The sequence below is a fragment of the Rhinopithecus roxellana genome, chromosome 3, assembly GCF_007565055.1.
Source record: "Rhinopithecus roxellana isolate Shanxi Qingling chromosome 3, ASM756505v1, whole genome shotgun sequence".
Taxonomy (NCBI): domain Eukaryota; kingdom Metazoa; phylum Chordata; class Mammalia; order Primates; family Cercopithecidae; genus Rhinopithecus; species Rhinopithecus roxellana.
Genome location: NC_044551.1, coordinates 96,265,758 through 96,288,154, shown reverse-complemented (window position 1 = coordinate 96,288,154; position 22,397 = coordinate 96,265,758). Strand labels below are relative to the sequence as shown.

The 22,397-nt window shown below is 43.0% G+C and overlaps 1 protein-coding gene across 5 annotated transcripts in view; it reads right to left on the bottom strand.

The window, feature by feature from the left end:
- TRIO (trio Rho guanine nucleotide exchange factor) overlaps window positions 1–22,397 on the bottom strand; it is a 367,782-nt gene that overhangs the window by 201,272 nt on the left and 144,113 nt on the right. For all 5 annotated transcript variants that reach the window (XR_004056304.1, XM_030926983.1, XM_030926984.1 and 2 more), the window contains exons 4-8: window positions 19,318–19,510; window positions 15,240–15,752; window positions 13,324–13,446; window positions 9,254–9,445; window positions 2,252–2,383 (exon numbers count right to left, since the gene is read on the bottom strand). Coding sequence is in view for 4 of the 5 variants with exons in the window: in XM_030926983.1 (XP_030782843.1) it covers window positions 2,252–2,383; window positions 9,254–9,445; window positions 13,324–13,446; window positions 15,240–15,752; window positions 19,318–19,510 (1,153 nt within the window). In the remaining variant the exon portion in view is untranslated. The remainder of the gene's footprint in view (window positions 1–2,251; window positions 2,384–9,253; window positions 9,446–13,323; window positions 13,447–15,239; window positions 15,753–19,317; window positions 19,511–22,397) is intronic.

Genomic DNA, 22,397 nt, shown 5'->3' with positions numbered 1-22,397 from the left:
GTCAAGATGCCCCATTTTTACAGAATGCACTGGTAACAATTAGGAGATGCTGTACTTAAAGAAAACTGCCAAGAGCAACAAGCAAACTGAAAGAGCCAGCTTGGCTGGAGGATGACCCTGGCTAGGTCAAAGTGATTCTGATTTAAGTTATGCACAAAGACTGTATTCCCAGGGCCTGCCAATCATCTTGTGAATGAAGGCTATTCAATCCCATCTTGGTCTGGCAAGGGCAAGGGCATGCAGACAGCTGGCTGCAAGCCCACCACTGCATTCAAAGAACAGCTCCAAAGCAAGAGATTCATATAAGCAGATGACTGAAGGCCTCATTACACGTGTGAGTAACAGGGTCATTTGCTTTCTGTGTTATAGGTCAAAATTAGACAATGCATAGAGATGGCACATCAGGGGAAAGAACTTGATGGTTTTTAGAAGTGACATAATCCTCATGAGCCAATGCAATTAAAAAAATTATAAATGTGTTCAATTTTCAGTTTTACTACAGAAAAGGCTCTCACTTATTTAAATAGTTTCTAACAGACTAGGCAACCAAATTAGTTAAGAAACATTTGTGCAAAACTAAGAAAAAATACAGAGTTGACTTTTTAAATTCCATAGGCAACATGAAATGCTGCTTGAAAAAAACTGAATCTTATTAGGCAAAGGTGGCTAGAGAAACAAACAAATATCAACTGCCATGGGAAAGAGAAGACCTGCCCAGATTCTGAAGCAAATATACAGTTAGGTATCACGTGGTATCAGGGACACATTTTGAGAAACGAATCATAGGCAATTTCATCCTTATGTGAACATCACAATGTGGACTTTCACAAAGCTAGACGATGCAGCCTACTGCACACCTAGGCTATCTGGAGCAGCCCACTGCTCTAGGCTACAAACCTGTACAGCATGTTACTGTACTGAATACTGTCGGCAACTGTACCACAATGTTAAGTATGTATGTGTCTAAACACAGAAAAAGTACAGTAAAATACAGTATTATAATCTTACAGGACCACTGTCTTATTTGCAGTCCATCATTGACCAAAACATCTTTATGAGATACAAAACTGTAGCAGCAAATCATGCGTCCATTTAATTGGCTCTTGGACACTAGGACGTCAACAGAGCCAGGCCCAAGGACATGAGAGTGACAGTTGGGCAGTGAAGCACAACAGGAAATGTCAGAATGAAATGCAAATAGCCAGTTTCTTCCCAACAACTTTGACAAGTTTGGATGTGCTTGGATCAAGATTTAGATTTAAACACAGACAGCATTTATTAAACATCTACACTGCCCAGCAGTCTTCCAGGTGCTTTGAAACTCTTACAGAAGCCTTATGATAATCTTTCATATTAACATAGAACATTGTAGATATAGATGCTTCTTAGGGAGAAAACCTTGCAGAAAAGTAAGCACACACAATTCCTCTCTATGCCCCTCGCCTTCACCTCCAGGAACGTAACTATTATCACAAAGGCAGGATGGTCTCAAGGGCCAGATAAACAAGGCATGGGCAAGGGTGGTACTCGTCAACCCATCTAAAGTTGCGTCATCAAGCAGCTACCACGTGGTCTGGCACAGAGGCGGCAGAGGGTGGTGACTGAGAACATGGCACCTGCCTGGGCTCATATCCTGTTCCACCAGCTGCTGACCTGGCACAGTCATTTATCTCCGTGACTCATTTTCTTCATTTGTAACAGCAAGGACAGATACAGTATGTGAGCATTAAGTCAGTCGTTACATAAAGTCCTTACAACACAGTCTGGCATAGAAGGTGGCAGAAAATAAAACAGGGATTCATTAAGTAAATAATGTAATATACCCTAAAGTAATAAAGAAAATCCTACACTTAGAGTTCTTAAAATAGACAGATGTGTACCTTGCAATCTAGACCATCTTCTCTAAAAGGTTTTATTCAGGAAGATTAAACTGAGTTTGATTAGACTGAAGAGCACACAAAATACACATTTCTTCAATACATGTAGAAAAAAAGACTAGGCTTTTCTTGACTGTAGCAGATGAGCATATAAGCGCGCTGTTGGAAAGGCTCCTGCCTGCACACCATTCTGGTCCCCTAGCGCCCCACCCCACCCCACACACAGGGGTTCAAATGCTAAACAATTAAACTGCAGTCTAACTCGAAATCTATAAGCTTTTTCTGGGCTACCCAAAACTTTTTTTTCCTAGCTTCCGGTGTACTATAATGCAAAAATGATGTTGCCTTGCAATGTAAGTAATTTGACCACTTACCTCAGAGTAAGCAAGAGTGATATGTTCATATATTCCCTGGTGGTGATGAATGGCATCTTCTAGGTCCTGCAGCTCTGAGGGAAGGTCTACCTCACCGCAAGCTTTACACCATGAATCCACGTTGCTCATATACTTGGAAGGTTAAAAAAAAGATTATTTCTATCAATGACAATTTATATTGAAAAGTGGACATTTTTTAACATGGTTTTGAAAATTAGGGGAGTTGACGGAGAACCTAAGAATGTAACATGGTTGCCTCTCCATCTCAAATGGCATCCTCAACTCACATGAGACTCCTGGACTCCATTCCCAGAGTGGGTTTCAGCAGGACTGGGGCGAGTCCCAGGAATCCGCATTTCAGATGAATGCCTCAACTGACTGCTGCCCAGGTCTGGGTGTGCCCCTGGAACAATGTAGCCCTGTTTTGGGCTTTCTGGTAAATTTTCCCAATCCACCTTTGAATCCACGTTTCTAACTGCCCTGTACTCCTAGCAAGGGAGGACAGAAAGATGACTCTCCCACATGCCCCTTAACTAGGGTTCAACAGCAGGATGCTCCTTCTCCTTGTAGCTACTTGTCACCCTTACTCCTTTCCTTTTACATTGAGATATAATGAAAAAGTTCCAGATATCTAAAAATCATTTATCAGAAATAAGGAAAAGCAGCCAGTCCATTCCACTACTGTTTCAAAAGGAAATTGACACCAGAATTAAAAGGAGACCAAGAAAAAAGGGCCTAAACTTCTCTGTGAATCTTAGGAAAGGCTTAAGGAGGCCGAGGCATCATTCCCATCCTTCCCAATTTGCACGGAAATGAGAAAACATGCGAACAGCTCTGCGGCTTCCATCCCAATCCTGGTTCAATCTCCTCCACTGCCACCCTCCACCTCCAGGATCAACAGTCCTGCGGCTGCCATCCCAATCCTGGTTGAATCTCCTCCACTGCCACCCTCCATCTCCAGGATCATCAACAGTCCTGCGGCTGCCATCCCCATCCTGGCTCAATCTCCTCCACTGCCACCCATCTTCGGGATGCATCAATGGCTGAGAAATCACTGCCAAATTTCCTAGGGAGATCCTATCAAAATCCATCACAATTAAGAGTGAAAGGCAAGTGCAGAAGGCCCAGTTAAAAAAGCTAATTCAATTACACCAAACAGACATCAACACATTTCCCTTGGTTTTAACCTCTTTACTCCTATTCCTCACACATCTATTTACTTAGCAGGGAATGCAGAGGATGACTATTGAAATGCAATACTCGACAGGCCAGAAAAGAAATGTGCTATAATTCCCTTCAAATATAGTAAGAACAAACTCAGTTCATTTTTAGGATATTAAAATAGACAAGTCAACCAAATAATAACTGTTTATGAAAATCCTTTTATTACTGAGTGCAGAAAAGTATCTATGCAGACCTTAGGGCTTGAGGCCAATTCACATGGCATTAGTATTTCTTGGTGGCATGTTCTATAAATGTCAATTTGGTCAGGTCAGATGACTGTCACTATTTCTGAGCTCTATTTCTCTCTAACATCTTCCCTTATTGCATTTAATACCAATTATTAAATTATTGTGTTTTTCAAACACAAATTGATTGAGGTTAACCATCGTCATTAATAAATCATCAGGTCTAAGTCAGCAATTAAGTGCTCCGGGACAATGGCCACTGCAGAACATCCAAAACCAAGAGGAGCTGCAACATGTTCTTAAGATCAAAACGCTTCTGACAGAACACGGTGGAAACACATTTCAGTTATATAATACTTCACAATTTAATGAACAGAAGCATCAGACTAACATATCACTGTATCAAAATCACTACAGTATATTCGACTCCAATTTTTGAAGGAACAACCCATAAAGATAAAAACATTCAAGAAGTTTTACATACTTCTGTAATTAGAACTAACTCATAATTTCTTAAAGTATCCTGAGAGGGCACTGATTATACTTCTCTGAAAAAATACAGCCAGGGAAGGATGGTGTGTTACACAAAAACCTGTGGACAAAGGATTCTGCCTTTTTTCTGGGTTAGTAACAGCCCAGTGATAGAAATAATCCTTGCAAGGCCAGGCGCAGTGGCTCACGCCTGTAATCCCAGCACTTCAGGCGGCCGAGGCAGGTGGATCACGAGGTCAGGAGATTGAGACCATCCTGGCTAACACAATGAAACCCCATCTCTACTAAAAATACAAAAGATTAGCCTGGCGAGGTGGTGGGTTCCTGTAGTCGCAGCTACTTGGGAGGCTGAGGCAGGAGAATGGCGTGAACCCGGGAGACGGAGCTTACAGTGAGCCGAGACTGCACCACTGCACTGCAGTCTGGGCGACAGAGCGAGACTGTGACTCAAAAAAAGAAAAGAAAAGAAAAGAAATAATCCTAGCCATGGTTTTACAGAGGGTTTTGCACAGCATCATTTTTCTGTTCTTTATTTCTAAGACACAACACACACAGAGCAAGCTCTAGGCCTGATTGTTTTCTGAAAGGCTGAATGCCCAGAGGGTCTGAAACCAACAGCACCAGCACAACAATCCCCATTCAGAGATTCATGGAACAGGGAACAGGGTGTCAACAGGCATTCCACAAAGAAAAGGCATTCTGAGGTCAAGTTTGGTGTCGAAATTCAACAGATACCTTCATAACAGAACCTCATAGAAAAGCTTCTAATATGGTAATGCTATCATACGAGGGGGGACCTTGCACTTCCCTCACTCTGATACACATATACACACATACCTGCTACCATCCAGAGAAACCCAGGTTGGGACTGCAACGCTGGGGGAACACGTCTAGCACAGAGCCTGACACTTAGGAGGTGAGAAGGACAGAAGGTATCTACTGCAGTCTAATGAGATCAGAGCAGCTGGCTTAGTATCTGATGCTTTAAGTGCTCCGTAAATCAAAATATGTGAATACAAAGCATCTGGTGGACTGGGGGTGAAGGCCGAAGAGTGCGAGAGAATGAAATGTTGCTCTGTCAATTCAGATCAGGAGCCTACTTCAGATCTGGGGATCCTGAAGCTGAGCAGAATGGTGGTATTAAGCAAGTGTTGCTGAATAAACGATGAAGGAAGCCTGGATCACCCAGTTTGCAAAACAGAGGCAAGCAGAGGAGGGAACAGTGATTCATATACATAGCTTTAAGAGGAGACCTTGGATAAATAATTAACAGATTGCTTTTCCTAAGCATTTACTACTCTACTACTCTCCATCTGCTCAGAGGGCACCTGCGATCTGGGAACCGCTCATTTCTTCTGCCTGTTCTGGGTCCCACCAACCAGAGATGGGATCCTCGAAGCTAGTGAACTGCACTCCCATCCACCTCTCACCACCGCCACCTCTTGATGGAGCCTCAGCTGAGCACAGGCACTAAGCTGGACTTAGGAGACAAAGGGATGGAAATTTCCTAGATTTAGAACTTGCGTCTATGTCATGTTTATTATAAATGTTAATTCTAAAAATATTTATGGGAAGTGAACTTTTATAAGAATATTAATGCAATTGTGAAATACTTATTATGTCAGGAACTGAAAGACCCAGCCATAGACCTCAGCGAAAGTTCTAGCTTTGGAAACATGGCCAAATTGTTCCCCATACGGCTTATGAGGACAGTAATACTACCGTCTCATCTACTCCACTGGGCTGACTGAAGGATGAAATGAGATTTCGTGTTAAAGAGCTCTCTAAATATTAAAGAACGATACAAACACTGTTACTTTATTTTCAGTTATTATCAAAGCACAGAAGGCCTAGTCCTAGATGAATGAAGGTGTTCGGCAGGCATGCGGCCCACTCCGTAGGTAAGCCTCTACAAGCACTACCCGAGTGGACAGAAATGTGCACCTGTGCTGCCAAGTACAGTAGCCACTGGCCACGTGTTGCTCCCAATACGGTGAATAAGCAACTATTATTTTAATTTAATTCTATGTTTTAAATGATTTTATCATCTTATTATTTAACTCTGAGTAGCTTCAATAGCCACACGTGGTGACAGGCCATCACAATGGGCAGTGCAGTCTGAGGTCACCGTAAAAGGAGATTTTCAGCTATAGCAAAATCAAGTCATTTTGTTTTATAAAAATGTAATTCTAATGGTATTTGCTGTGAAAGCTTCTTAACATAAAGGGTCTGTGCTGTGGATATAGCACATGACCAAGACAAGCAAAGGCTGGAGCCCCTACGCAACATCTACCAGTAACAACATTAACACTGTGGTTGTGTGTCCATGTTTGTGAACGGATACTGTGATCCCACACCTTCACTGGAGATGAGGACACAAGACACACTGGCTGACACATCTATGGAAGTTATACCATCTATGAATCATTCTCATCTAGCTTTAACTTCAGAGTTATGTTTATAAAGCCACAGCAAACACTAGCATAAGAACACCCATGGAGAGAGAGGGCAGGGCTGCACGGTGCAGCTAAGAGCTGTAATCCTTACAGAGAAGGCGGCTGCCATTAGTAAGCTCATTAACCATGGGGTCACATATTTGAGCCTTATGTCCCCCTAATCAGATTTAAACTCCACATGAACACTCCGGATGTGATTCAAAGAGGTGACTATGATGGAAACCTACTTAGGATGTCCAAGTTTCTGGTCCTTTCCAGACTGAGTTTATGAAAACAGCTTGAGCGTAACTAGAAGGCAAACCATTTAAAAAGAGGGAACAACGTTGACCTATACTCGGGATTGCTATGTTGGGAAAAGAAAACCACTTTAGTGATAAGCATCAGAATTTCAAGGATCTTACTTTTCTTCAGTGGGGGGATGAGACACAATTCATTTTTACTTGCAAGTATGGACCGTCTTTCTGAAGACGTCCTAATCTCTCATCTGTGCGTTTCAGTTGTTTACATGCAGGCCTTGTTGCTTCGTTAAGGTCTGGAATACACGCTGGGCCCCTTCTTCATTAGATTACTGTCCCTTTGCTCGAATTTAGCTTCTTCTCTGGCCACCTTATATGCACTGAGACTTCAGGCTCCCTTCCGGTTTATGCGGCGTCCTATAAAATTCTGTTCGATAATGTGTTTGCCTAGTTTCATTTCCTTCAAATCCATAAATTACAGTCTTTCATTTTATCCAGATGAGAATACCCCAGGCTTTCAATTTTGCTGTATGTTTAAAATTTTTTATAATAAAACACTGGAAGGAAAATGCCCCATGGAACCCATGTTTCTAGATTATTTTCAGGCAGGTCACAGCAGCAATTAATCTCTGGGTTTATTTACAATTCTGAATCCCGTCATGTTTACGAAAGATGTTCCCTGTGTGTTATGCTTCAGCCTATCTAACATTCACCCACGCAGCTTGTCCTGCTTCAAATTCATTCATATCATCTTACTGCCAAATGATCAAGCGTATTGCTATTTTGTACAACGATAAGGATCGGAGATGGCTACAAGGTCATGAAGATGGTTCTATTTATGCTGAAGGAGCTCCTGTTACTTTAAAAAGTTGTTTTTGTGTGTGGGCTTTTGTCTATCTTTTATCACAAAATTAGTCAAATGCATAAAGTTAGAAAATAGAAAAATCCTACCATTGAAACGCTCAGCTTTTACATGATACTATGAAGGTTTGCTTCTCTTTATATATCACTCAGCTTCCTCTCTTGCTTTATACTTTAAAGGTTTCTGGAGTTGAGATCACTGCTAATTAGTGTCTTGTGCAACATTCTGACTGCCCTGCCAAAATCCTAGGCAAGTTGGGGCCTCTATCTTCCTTTATTTACTTCTGCACTCTTCAACAGAGCCTGTTTCTAGATTAAAGAGATACTATTTCCTTAAGAAGCATCCATGCAAATCCCTGAATGCAGTCTTTCCCCCAAAAATTAACCCTGAGGAAGATACGCTGATGTTTCCCCTTTTTAAATTAAGCAACCGTTTTGCTCTTCCCCATCTTGAAAAGGTCTTCACTGCGCTGCTCACCTTCCAATAATAAAGTCTGAGTCATGAGCAAATTCCTTCCATGTTGCTACTTTCAGAGTGTTTGTTTAAGCAAGTTTGCTTAAGTGGAGGTGTGGGGAGTGTTGGGGACGTATATTACCCATTACTTCTTAAACTAGAAATTTTGACACAGCACATCTGTCAGCAAATGAAGCCAAAGTCAGATGCCATGTAGCTAAGTTTGTAATTATGAAAGACACTGTCGATTGTGTACCCAAAAAAGCCATTTTCCTCCCTCACCCTTGCTGGCAGCACCTCCCTAAAGAGGCTAACACCAGATCCACCCTTTCCTCCACCCCTTGCAGCAAGGCATGGATGTGTACCCAAAGACCAGCCAATGGGAACTGAGGGGAAGTGTGCTGGGGGCGTGGCCTCTGGAAATGCTTCCCTTATAAGCTGGCAGGCAAAGACAGCTACAGCCATCCCTGTGGAGGGTGGGCGCTGTGGCTGAGGAGGAGCTGCTGCGTGGAGCTGAGGTGTGCTGCCCCGACTGTGAGGGGAGGCCCAGCAAGCCTGAGGGCGGCAGACACCACCCCTCCCTAGCCGTGCAACTGGAGGTGCCTATGCCTTAGAACTTCGCAGTTTGTGAGAAAAGTAAACCCTTGACGTCTGTACCACTGATGGGCGTTCTGTTCCTTGCTGCCAAAGCATCCCAACTGGAGTAATAAAGCACTATCAACAAGGGATAAGAGGAAAGAAGAAGCCAGGAGAGGAGGGGAAGAGCAGAGCAGCTGCCACTTCTTAGTGCTTACTGTGCTGGGCACTGCGTGGGGCACCTAGCATCACATTTACATCAACAGTCCACTCAAGCAGGTACTTTTATTTCTACTTTACAAATGAGAAAACAAACCAGAGAGGCTAAGTCACTTACCTAAGGTTGCACAGCAAGGACTAAGAGAGCTGGAATTCAAACTCAGGGCCGAGTGACTTCAGAGCTCACATGCGGAGCTCACAGTATGTGCTACACAAGAGTGCTCGCACACACACCAATATTCATGGAGGAAGAACTATTCTGGTTACCACCTCGTGGGCTGGGGGTTCGAGGCACTGACCTTTTCGGCCTTCTGGTGGAAAATGGAGGACATGTCCAGCAAGGTGCTCCGCTCATCCAGGGCTGCCGCAAATGCCTTCCACTCCTGCTCCAGCTGACTCGCGATCTGCCTGATCTGCTGCGAGGCATAGTGGCCAGACTCCACCAGGCGATTGGCCACCGACATGATGCGGTTTATATTTACATACACGTTCTGCAAAGTGGGCAGGAAAAGAGGGCTCCTCAGGGGAGAGCAAGTAAGAGTCTCCCTTCTAAGAAGCCCAGATACCACCTGCTGAAACACAGGCTTCTACCAGTGATCACATCTTTCCCAGGAGCATCATCTGATTTTATAATATTATACATATTTGCTCTCTAGATTTCCATAAACTTGAAGTATTGGTTTCCATTTCTATTTTTAAAACTGTAAAATTACAAATCAACTAGCTGAAAGGCATAATTGTTCAGCACAAAGCAATCAAATACACAAGTGGGTGCACACAAATATACTATTACTCACTTCTTGGCTTCAAATACTGAACAGGGTCCAGATGGCAAGCCTGCTGCCAGGCAGTCACGGAGAACTGAGGGACCCAGCGCTCTGGTTTTTAACTAGAACCCAGAAACCCAAAAACACATACCTAGCAACCAAAGGCTATTTGTGCGAAAGCAAGCTCTCCTTTCTACATACGCCCAAGTCATTTTTTTGGTGCCAACAGAAAATATTCTGTAAATAGATCCACCTTCTCTCAGGAATATGAATTGCAGTAAAAACACAACAATGCTATGCTCAAATTTTAAATAAAGCTTTTCTACTCTGTCAAAATTCCTATCTTTGAGTCTATCAGTTTATTTCAAAAACAGGGATTTTTAAAAACCCACCCTTTTTGCAGAATAAGCTCTCACTATGGAGTTTCCCTTCCCACCTCCAGTGTTCTTTAAGGCTCAGTAGCACATCGTGTGGTGTGGTGGATGGTGGGGGATTCAGACCTTCAGCAAATCTGAAGTTGCTGTTGTTCATGCATTTATTATTTCTGTGCAGTGTTACCACCTCATCCCTCCCCGTGGGTCCCCCAAAATTGTAGCTACATCTTTGGCTCCTCTCAATGTTGCCCCAGTCTGATTTTCTGATCTATCCAAACTCCTCTACGTTTTCCCCCCTTCGCTCGCTTCCCACACAACCCCTCTGAGCCAATCTCCCACTGCCTCGAACAGGGACCCCGCAACAGCCTCCTTCCTGTCCCTTGCTGCCTGCAGTCCCCCCAAGTCAGCGGCTGAAAGAACTCACTTGTTCATTCTTTCTTTGTATCTTCTTTTATTCATCCTTTCCCTCTATTTCTGACCCAAACCAGAACTTGGTGGAGTTGCCTCTGTCTGGAATTAGAACCACAGGACTCCAGCCTCAGGGTTACATCTCCGGGCTGCATCTGAAGGCTAGAATCAGCTAACAGACATCGCATGTCTGGAGTCGCAGAAAGAGGCTGCAACAGTCAAGCCATGCTCAGTGAGGTGACCTCTCTGGCTCGTGTGGCATTAATGCTCTAATTGGCATCCGGTAAATTAAAAGCAAGGCCTCCCATTCCCAAGTGCATTCTTTCTCTCTTTTCCTCCCTCCTAGTAAAGTGACAAGAAACTAGATTTGCTAATTTTGCTTTCTCTGTATCTTTAAAAGAGAAAAACCAGTCCAACAGGTCTGTTAGGAAAAGGACAAGATGCGCTCTGTTCGGATCTGGAGAAGAGATGTCCCTTTGGATGGCTCTGTTGTGACAACCACTGACCCTACTCACCCATCCCTAGATTGTTACAGCTTCCTGTATTACTTTTATAGAAATACAGATTTTACTAGTCTATGTACGATGCTTTTTCCATCTCTCCATCACTTCTAGCACACATAAATCTATAGCCTGGACATAAATATGGCAACGTACAATTCCCTAAATTAAAAGTACCTACACCTACATTCTTATCATCATAGTTTTTACAAATATCTGTTATAGTAGAACGTGCATAATTGTTGGTATCCCTTAATATGCTTTCTTTAAAAGCTGTTAACTTGGCATAATGGTATTTAGTATCCTTATTTTGTCAGAAATTGTGCAAAACACTACAGCGAGCAGAAGGCGCTGAAGGTTAAATACCCTTGCCCTGCATTATTAAACGTCACAGACACTAGGGATTCGCGGAGGTACTCAACACAAGGAGCAGGCCTGGTCCAGAAAGCTCCCCAGCAGGCGCCACCATCCCGGCACCGAGCTACCCACATGCACTGTATTACAAGTTTGACTTACAAAAGTAACAGAAATATATTGTAGAAAATTAGAAAATATACTCGAACTCCCCCCCAAAAATAGCTGTAACTCATACTTTTAAGTTTCTTACCTGCTTTAAGTGCATCTTTAATTATATTGATAACATCACTGGTAAGAATTAACATTTATACAGTACTTACTCCGTGTCAAGCAATATGTTTTGTATTTTACATATACATGTAACACCATGGAAGGCAGGTATTACCCCCAGTTTACAGACTAGGAAACTAAGGCTCAAAGAGGTTAAACAGCCTTCCCAAGGTCACACAGCAAATAAGAAACTCAGAATTAAAAGCCTCTACATCCACAACCCATTTTCCTGTCTGCTACACTATGGTTCCTACTCCCTTGAGTCCTAAATCTGCCACTAACAAAGGTGAAGAAAGGGGGAAGAGAGAATATATTTTTCTGTTAATTTCTAGCACATATTTTAGTATTTCTAGTTTTTAAAGTATGTGGCATGACTGAATGGTCTCTTGCCAAAAGTTTCAGAAAATTCTAAAAAAAAGACAGCAATTTTTTACAAAGAAATTTTTATCTATGCCCAAGTTTGATGATTCAAACCAGAAATCCTCTTACTTTAAATTCTAGAACAGATTTAAAACTTTCTGACGGCATTTATTACTAAAAATTATATTGTAAAATCTTATCTTTGAAACTACCTAAATTGTAGCACCTAGTTAACTATATTTTAATTAAATGGCATCTAACTGAATTAACTTAAACAAAAACCCTGTCTTTATATTACTTTATTTGTATTTTTGTTTTTGAGACAAGGTCTTGCTCTGTCACCCAAGCTGGAATGCAGTGGCGTTCCTGTTGCCTGCAACTCCTGGGCTCAAGTGATCCTCCAGCCTCAGCCTCCCAAATAGCTGGGACTACAAGCATGCACCACTACACCCGGCTAATTTTTTAATTTTTTTTTAGAGATGGGGTCTTGCTGTGTTGCCCAGGCTGGTTCATATTGCTTTAATGCTCTACAACAAATGTTACAAGGTTTAAGAGTGGATAATCCTCACAAGGCTGGCTTAAAGTCCAAACCAAAACTCTTCGTCCCTGAAGAGGAAATTTCTAGAAGCTTCACAGACTACAGAATCAAGCAAATGTTCTATAGAACATACAGTTTTAGTAATATTAACTATAAAACTGTAACAGAAGTGCTACTCAAAATTCAGTGATTTGGTTTGGTTTTGGTTTCTGTGATGTAGTCCTACAGTCGCCCCCTATCTGGCCTCTAAGATCCTGATGGAGTCACGACAGCCAAGAGTAGCAGATGCAACAACCTTAAAGAGGACCAGGGGATCCCAGGGAAGGCTAAGAGCCAGACCCCAGTACTCCAGCTCAGCTCGGAAGGAAATCTCATGCCTCAAGAGAACTAGCAAGTGCCCTGAGGTCAGCAGCGGGTAACAGCAGCCAGCAAACTGACAGCACTCCGTCCGGGGGACCCATTGTGCCTCCCAGCAGCTTTGCTGGGGTCCCCATGGGCTCCTATGAGGCGGAGCACAGGAGCTGGCATCCGAAGTGTCTGTGGTGAACTAGCCAAGTCATCGGTTCAAGTTTCACTGGTTCGTCTGTTTGCCTGTTTTCATTTTTCTTTAAAACTTAAAATGTGGGATACTGAGACAATGGAACCCTAGGGAACACCCTCCACGTGAAGGTCAGCTGCTAAAATCAACAGCCACTCTGAGGGCCCCTTGAGAGCCCCAGCCCAGCATCTGCCAAATGCCTCCCATTTGCTAAAACACTGTCACGTGGCAGGGTCCAGCTGTTCTGAGTGTCTTACCATACAGTTCATGGCAAAGTGATTGTGCTGCGTCTGGAGCTCCATGGCATGAGGGTGGCTGGTCCCAATCTCCGTGTAGCTGTTTAGAAACAGGCCTTTGTTGTGTGTGATCCAGTCAAACATCTACCGGAAGGAAAAAGACAACCTGGAATCACTCCAGAAAGAGAAACTGCTGCACAGGCCCACAGATGGGGCAGTACCAAGAAAGGGCAACTTCCTTCCCTGGACAACTTCAAGTGCTGTCTGACTCTCTCAAAAGAGTCTTTACTTCAGAGAACAAGTCAGCAGTTCTGAACTTGCAGGACCTACCAGAAAATCTTATCTGATGTGTTCCTCTTACAGAGAAGGAATTAAGAAGCAGATAAGTAAAGAGAGTTATTCTAATCCCCTGGACTAATTAAAAACTCTGATCCTCTGACTCCCGGTCCTGTCTCCCTGCCACACTGAACCACTTAATTTGCCACAATGAGCTTCAATTAAAGACCTGTTAGGGTGAAATTAGGAACTTACAGGTCTTTGGATGGGTTCTGCTGTGCCCACAGGTTACTGACAGAAATATCAATGACTAAAAGATTACACTATTTAATCAAGAAGTACATAGACACCTGTGCAGATTGCAAACCCATAAAATTTACTGTAAAAATAAAACAGGCAGGAAAAACTAACAATAACATCTCCCTTAAGATTCAATATAGATGTTACTTAGACAAGGATGTCAATTAAGACATTTGCAAATGAAAACATTTAAGAAAATATAGATGATTGTCATCAACTAGCATTGCTACCATGACTTGAACCAGAATCCCAGGGACAGTAACCTGTTTTTCTAGTAATTGAAAGGAAGGTATTCCAATGTCTTAGACAAGGTGCTACTTAAAACAAAAGAACACTGGCAGATACGTTAAAAGCTTTGGTAACAAAAACACCGGATTGTCACCTTTCGAAAAGTCCTTTCACATCCAAGAATTCTAACGTGGATTTTCACTTTACAAAATATTCTCCTGTCCATGTAATATAAAATTCAGTGAGCTCAAATAAAACTTAGTGATTAATTCACCCAAGTTCATGGCTTGCAACACATACCTATGAATAAATGCCCAGTTTTCACATTGCTAAGATTCAATTAGCCAGTAATTGATAAGGATTCACTTTGACCAGTTGGTCTGCCTGGCGCATAAGAATAAAGCATAAGACTAGAGGTCATTACTGACTATATTACCCAGAAACTGTTACTTTTAACACATTACTCGTCTTGATTTTAAAAACATACTCAATAGATTGGAACGGTGTTCTGTCAATAACATAACCCTGTGAAATTTTCACTTTTTTTTTTTTTTTTTTTTTTTTTAAGACAGAGTCTCACTCTGTCACCCAGGCTGAAATGCAGTGGCACGATCTTGGCCTCACTGCAACCTCTGCCTCATGGGTTCAAGCGATTCTCCTGCCTCAGCCTCCTGAGTAGCTGGGATTACAGGGGTGTGCCACCACACCCAGCTAATTTTTGTGTTTTTAGTAGAGACGGGGTTTCACTATTTTGGCCAGACTGGTCTCAAACTCCTGACCTCAGCTAATCAGCCCACCTCGGCCTCCCAAAGGGCTGGGATTACAGGCGTAAGCCACCAAGCATGGCCGAAATGTTCACTCTTTTAAGTGAAAGTATCATTCCTATCTTACAGGCATCCTAGACCAAAGCATAAGTAATTTGAACTCAAATTTTCTAAAACAGCACTGCATTGCACAATAAGTAAAACTGGAAAACAGATTTCAGTGCCGTTTCTGAAATGACCCTCACTGGTTTGGAGCACACACGGTGAGTGTAGCCTTACCATTCTCCACCTTTTCTCTTTCCTTCCACCCGAACCCACCAGCACTGGCTTCCCCCACGTCCACTGAGGCATTAGCCTCCCCGTCTTTACCTTCTCAGCATCCTGTTCAAACAGCCTCAGCTGGAAGCACTGGTCCAGCTTCAGCTTCCTCACATGCCACATCTGGTGGAGATGCTGCCGTGTCGAGTGCAGCCGGTCCAGCATGGTGGACACCTTGGGCAAGAGGTTCTGCAGGTCCGCGTTGCCTGAGCCTGAGTTCTTTTTGGGAAAGCTTTCACTGCTCTGTATCCTCTGAAGCAGCTTCTGTCCCTCCAAATCCAGGTCCTCGATGGGGGCCTTAATCACCTTCTTCTTCAGCTGAGAATGTTCCTCGATCATATTCCGAGCCCCCTCTAAATCCTGAGGCAGCTCCTTCTTAGCTAGGATGTCCTGAAGTTCCTCCAGCCGAGACAGCATGTGGGTTGCATTGCTAATGTAGTCTTCAAAAGCAACTCGGATTTCAATCCATTCTTCGTGGTTGTATTCCAGGCAGCCATCAAACTCGGGAGTTAGCTGAGAAGGATCAACTACTTTGGTAAGGCCTTCTAAAGAGACCATATTTGTCTTAAGGGAAAAAAAATCATGTATGAGAAGATGAACCAATTTTATATAGTTTTAACATAATGCAATTTGCAATGCTCAGTCACAGGTTTTCAAAGTTAATCTTTTTATAGAAAACAACATACCTGGTTCTGGCCCCATAAAAATAAATGTAGATGAAAGAAGCATTATCAGTACAATGAAAGACAAATCCATTACAGCAACACATGTATGTCAGTTGGAATACCTAAAATTGTAGAATCGTGTATTTCATGAGAGCTAAAGAAATGAGATTTCTTTCCAAGAAGGTGGAGATTAACTCACTATAACAGACACATTAAACCAGGAAACAGGTTAAATTGCAAGTTCAGAGCAAACAATGCGGAAATTTCACTTACATCAATGCATTCTTCTACCCATTCTTTTTCATCCAAGCCAGAAACTCTGTGGAGGTTTTCTACTACTTGCTATTACACAAACGTCTTGCTCATGGGCATCAAAACCCTTTTAAGCACAACGTCACTCTAAATTCAATTACATGTGGGCTGCCTATTAAATGATGAATGCTGCTCCAACCAGACCACCCTGTCATTCATCTTGCCTAAGCCTAACCCCACTGCCCATCAAATAACAGATGATGGGATATGAATGAGTTTATAAAAATTTAGAAAATATTCAAGAGTTGGCAAGAAAGCTGGCAGAGGCTCATTTGACAGAGCTATGGACAGAGGCAATGTTTTATTCATTGCAATAATCTGCTGTGATTCTGAACAGTCCTAGAGTTGTATATAATCTGTACTACACTGCAATTTAACAGTGACAAAGTTTTAGTCAATTACAATCTAAGCAAAAATCTTTATATATTATTATTATTTTTTGAAATGGAGTCTTGCTCTGTCACCCAGACTGGCATGCAGTGGTGCGATCTCAACTCACTGCAACCACTGCCTCCCAGGTTCAAGCGATCTCCTGCCTCAACCTTCTGAGTAGCTGGGACTACAGGCGCCCACCACCACACCAGGCTAATTTTTTTGTATTTTTAGTAGAGACGGGGTTTCACCGTGTTGGTCACACTGGTCTCGAACTCCTGACCTCAAATGATCCACCCACCTCAGCCTCTCAAAGTGCTGGGATTACAGGCGTGAGACATCACGCCCAGCCATTTAAAAAAAAAAAAAAAAAAAAAAAGACAGGGTCTTGCTCTGTCTTCCAGAGTGGAGTATGGCGATCACTGCACACTGTAAAGCTTGAGACAGAGTTTTGCTCTTGTTGCCCATGCTAGAGTGCAGTGGCGCAACCTCACCTCACTGCAACCTCTGCCTTCCGATTTCAAGCGATTCTCCTGCCTCAGCCTCCCGAGTAGCTGGGATTACAGGTGACTGCCACCATGCCCAGCATATTTTTGTATTTTTAGTAGAGACGGGGCTTCACCATGTTGGCCAGGTTGTCTGGAACTCCTGACCTTGTGATCCGCCCGCCTTGGCCTCCCAAAGTGCTGGGATTACAGGTGTGAGCCACTGTGCCCGGCCACACCTGGCTAATTTTTAAAACAAAATATAGAGACAGGCTCTTGCTAACTTTCTCAGGCTGGGCTCGAACTCCCAGCCTCAAACAGTCCTCCTCCCTTAGCCTCTCAAAGTGTTGGGATCATAGGCATAAGCCACTGTGCCTGGCCTCAGCAAGAAATCTTAACCTCGCCTTATTATAGTGTGAAGCAGATTAATATTAATATGCCTCAAGGAAAACATGGGGGGGGGGGATGATTAAATGCAAAGACAAAGGTGAAGGAGAAAGAGTTGTGACCTAGAACCAAAAGAGAAAACAAAGAAGGGCTGGTTTGGCATGCTGGTTGGCAAAAGAAACAGCAGAAGGCAGCAGAGCTAGAAAGAGGGATGACTCCTGATCCAGCACTTCTGCCTATAATCCTACCATAGGCCCATTCCTCTCTCGTTTGCTGGACTTTTTTTTTTTTTTTTTTTTTTTGAGACAGAGTCTTGCTCTGTTGCCCAGGCTGGAGTGCAGTGGCACAATCTCGGCTCACTGCAAGCTCTGCCTCCTGGGTTCACGCCATTCTCCTGCCTCAGTCTCCCAAGTAGCTGAGACTACAGGCGCCCACCACCACGCCCAGCTAATTTTTTGTATTATTAGTAGAGACAGGGTTTCACTGTGTTAGCCAGGATAGTCTTGATCTCCTGACCTCGTGATCCACCCACCTCAGCCTCCCAAAGTGCTGGGACTACAGGCATGAGCCACCACACCCAGCCCTGCTGAACTTTTAATAATCTCCACAGAGGCAATCACTGGCGGGGACAGAGAGAGACTGGTAACAGTGTAACAAGTTCCATAGAAAAACTGGTGCCTTTAAGAGCCCAGAGGGAGAGATCAAAACTAGACTGGAAAAACCTGTATGAATTGTATTGCCAGACCATTATTTTTACTTAAAACACTTACAATTAAATACAACGCACTTTCAATTCTGCATCAAGAAAATAATTAATGCCCAATAAACTGTCCTCCGAAATTATTTCCTATTCTCTATGAAGAAAAAGGCTTACTGGGTTCATCTTTCTGATGGAGTGTAGTAAACCTCCGGAGTAGTTTCAAATTTAAAACTAAGTTCAGATATCGGATAGAAAAATGAGCACTATCGAAAGAATTAAAAAATCCAAGTAATATACCTGTGCAAACACTTTGAAAAGTATAGCATTATAACCTAAAGATTAAGTATTAACACTGTCTGATGTTTAATATTATTACTACTGTTTACCTTCAAATATATGAATACATCCACTGAAACCTAACATTTGAGCAGATTTGCCAGAGGAAGCGTTCAACCAAAAACCATAGCTTCTTATTAGAAAATATTAAAATCTTATTCCAAATGGAGCAAGAATCAAGTTTCAAGCCGGCAGGAAGACTTTCCTCCCATAACCATCTCATTAAACTAACTGCACCAAAGGCCCTGTCAGAACCTTGGTAGCTTAAGGAGAGGAGGTTACAGTGGGAAGGAGAATAATTAGTGGGCTGAGGGTTTGGTTTTGTTTTGACCACTGAAAGATGGCAATCTTCCATGCCTAACTGAATTCAGGACTCTGCACAGTTTTTAGCACACTACCTCCATTTTCAGAAATCAAAGGCCTAACACACGCATTCTCTCCATTATCCATTACAGGTTGAGACTTAGGGACTCCGAAGTTGGGCATTTATCCGTAACATTCCCTCATCTCCAGGGCTGAGGTAAGGAGAATGAATCTGTAACCATGCAAAGCCACTGTGCTGCCTGGTAAAGCTGTCTGTCAAGTGAAACCCAAGGCAGCAAGCAAGCTTCTCTGCCAAGGCCTCACAACTCAACGGCCCATCACCCAATCCAAGGGAACTGAAACCTAAGTCCATGTGGGTAAAACAATTCACTTGGATAATGAACGCAGCTCTGTCGTTTCATGCAATAACTAATTTTACGTATCATGTGTTCATAAGATATGCAGCTCCTGTTTAATACGTGGTTTAAAAAAAAAAATCATTAGCCTCAACAGCTTTTAGTAAACCACACCAACTTGTTTAGTGGGTCTAGCCACACAGGGGAAGTTACCTCAAACTCAAATTTAGAACTGCCAAAATTAGTCCTCTGTTTCTGCCAGAAGTTGTCTGGCTTGATGATCAGGGCCACGTGGATGCAGCAGGGGAAGGACTCCTGCAGGATCTTCAGCAGGGGCTTGATGGAGTCCCACTTGGACCCGCGCATGTCCACGATCACCGTGAAGCCGCGCTTGCAGACCTCCTCGCTGCGAAGAAAGAAAACATGGCTGAAGACGGGGTGCATCTCTTGTCACTGTGTCTGCTCAGAGTCCCACTGGGTGCCACAGACCCAGCTTCCCTCTCTTGCCAGACGTGTGCAGAGGCACGGGAGGGAGCACACTATGCTCAGCTCCTTCCCGTCCCTCCCTTGTACCATAAAGGAAGAGACCCAGGCTACACATGCTTCGTGTTCAACCTGCAAAACCTGTTAAGATTTCAATTTTTTATTAATGGTTTTGCATCTTGTCTTCTTTTCAGGAAAACAACGGTCACCATGCCCATTTCTCTTGACCTTGGTGCATTAACTGATTACATGAACTCCTCCAGTCACTCTGGCGGGCAAAGGTCTCCAGGAGCATCGGGCAGGTACAAAACCCTGACAGCCTGCAAAACCCAGACTCGGGACAGTCTGAGACCGGTGGACAGCAGTTACCCCAGGACTCCCAGCACCCCAGGTGCTGAAAATGATCCCCCACCAGCATGGCTGGCAATAGTGAGAGCTTTCTTATGTTCCATTTTATTCCCTTTACCCTATCCCTGGCCCTGAAGCTGTCTCAGTGGTTTTCAATACCCTCCACCCGTCCCTGGGAGTTCTTGGCACCCTTCTGGCAGGCTCTGTGGTTTTAATCTAGTTCCACAACTGTACTAAGCCTTTATCTGGTAGCAATGCTGGCTAACACTGCTGGCCTCTGACATACATCAAGGCAGTGCTAGGAGTCACTATACTCTTCCTCTCCACATTATTGCACTTAAAAAAAAAAAAAGTACCAGCTTCTAATTTTATTAAATCTCAACTACTGGCTACATGGAAAACACATAAAATGCAAATCCGCAATAAAGAATGAGCAACAAGAGTCAAGGTGTCCTTAAAAACAGGTGAAAAAAAATACTTAGTCTCACTTGGTTACAACTTCAGTGATACAAGCTTCCAAATGGCCCCACAGCTAAGGAACAACTGCAACTCTCACTGTTAACTTACAGAGGGGTCTCTGACAGTCCACGCAGGCTGTTGATGCCTGCAACAGACAGTAACCAGGCAACGAGTGCCTGCAAGGTCTTTTTTGGAAATATACCTAGGACCTTATGGTACTCAATACGCATATGTGGTTTTCCCCAAACATAAATGTACCTTAGGGTAGAAAAGACATTTGACATTTTTCTGCTTTGGATAATTACCTCCCTCCTCCCCCCAAAAAAAAACTAGCCTAAATTAAAAACCTGGAAAACTAATTGCTATCATTAAGTAATGCAAACAAAATTAATTCAAAATTAAAACCAATTTCATGCTGTTACATAGGCTCACTCCCCAATCTTGCCCCCCTTCCCCCCTCCCAATTAACTCACACTTACACACCCCATTCCCTTCTATATCTTGATTCAGACTATCAGAGTAACTAGTTTTCCATGTTTTACAAATGCAAAGTATATACGACATCTACATCAGTAAGAGGGTGTATCGCATAAACACCCCCCAAAAAATGGCTGTATGGTTAGAGTCCAGCAGTAGGACCCAATCAGAGGGTGGCTCACAGTCAGAGGAACACAGTGTTTAAAGCCAGGAGGAGAAAACAGACAGATCCAGCAGCCTAGTTTATCACCCAAATGTTGAAAACTGATTAGGAATGATGTGATGAACTTCTAATAACTATCCCATAGGGATGTAAATTAAAATGAGTTCAAATACCTCTCATGCCATCACTTCTCCTCCACATCCCAATTAGGTCCTGGGTTACAATCCAGGTAACATCACAGGCAGAAACATCACTTGTTTTCTGACCTCCTTCATGAAACCTAGAGGCAAATGGGACTCCCAGAAATGTCTCCTAAAGTCTCCTGTCATAGAAATTAAGCATTCTAGACTTTCTTGGGCTCTAATGGGGTTTGCAGTCCGGCCAGATTCCATTCCACAGAAACTCCAGGGCGCCGGAGGCAATGGGGTGAGGGCAGCCTAAGCAGGAAGAGGCAGGTGCCTGGAGGCCAAGAGCTCTGCAAAGGAAGCCTGTTGCCCTGTAAGGCATGCTACTCCAGAGGTACACCAAAGACAGGAGATTGTAAAACGGTGGCAATACGTTTTGCTTGTTTTATTACTAGTTGCTATTTGGTAGACTGCACTGTAACCATCAGTCTTCACCATATCAAGATAAATTCCCTTGAAGCCTTTCTTTCTCTTAACATGGCCTTACACAGTATGCACATGAACTACAAAGCCCCTCTACTTGAAAGTAGCTTAAAAGGAATCCTGAATGACTCCAGGCTTAACAACAGAACAACAAAACCAAAAGCTATGCTGAGCTTGCACAGTTGACAGGAGGATTAACCATTCACCTTCCTCCGTGATCAAACTGCTCCCACCAAGCGGCTTCCTAAGTAGTGAAAATGGCATATGAACTGGGCTGGGAGTGTACAGCATTTCAATCCATCTGTTTTTATCAAGTTAAAAACCAGTCACCATGAAGACAGCAGTGACTTGTAAACATCCTCAAACCCGAGTCCTATGGAGTCCTATTTATAAGCGCCTAATAAACAGCTGCCTACAGGAAAAAGGCCCTAAGCGCTTCCACCACCTAAGAGGCACTGTTCTTTGGGAAATGTGACTTATTAACCAGTTATTTTAGCATTTTTACCAAAGAGCCTCATGTTTATCTGTGAGATAAAGAAAATTTACATAAAATTAAGGTCCCTTCTCAACACAGGACCCTAGATGAAGAAAGTATCTTCTTGTATGAGTATTTATGAATCAATTAAAAATCTTCATATCATTTCATTAGTGGACAACAAAGAGTAAGAGTGGTTTATCTATTAATATTTAACAACTATAAATCATTCTAAAGAAGGCAGAAGGTTCTAGAACATAATTAGTATTCAATACAATTC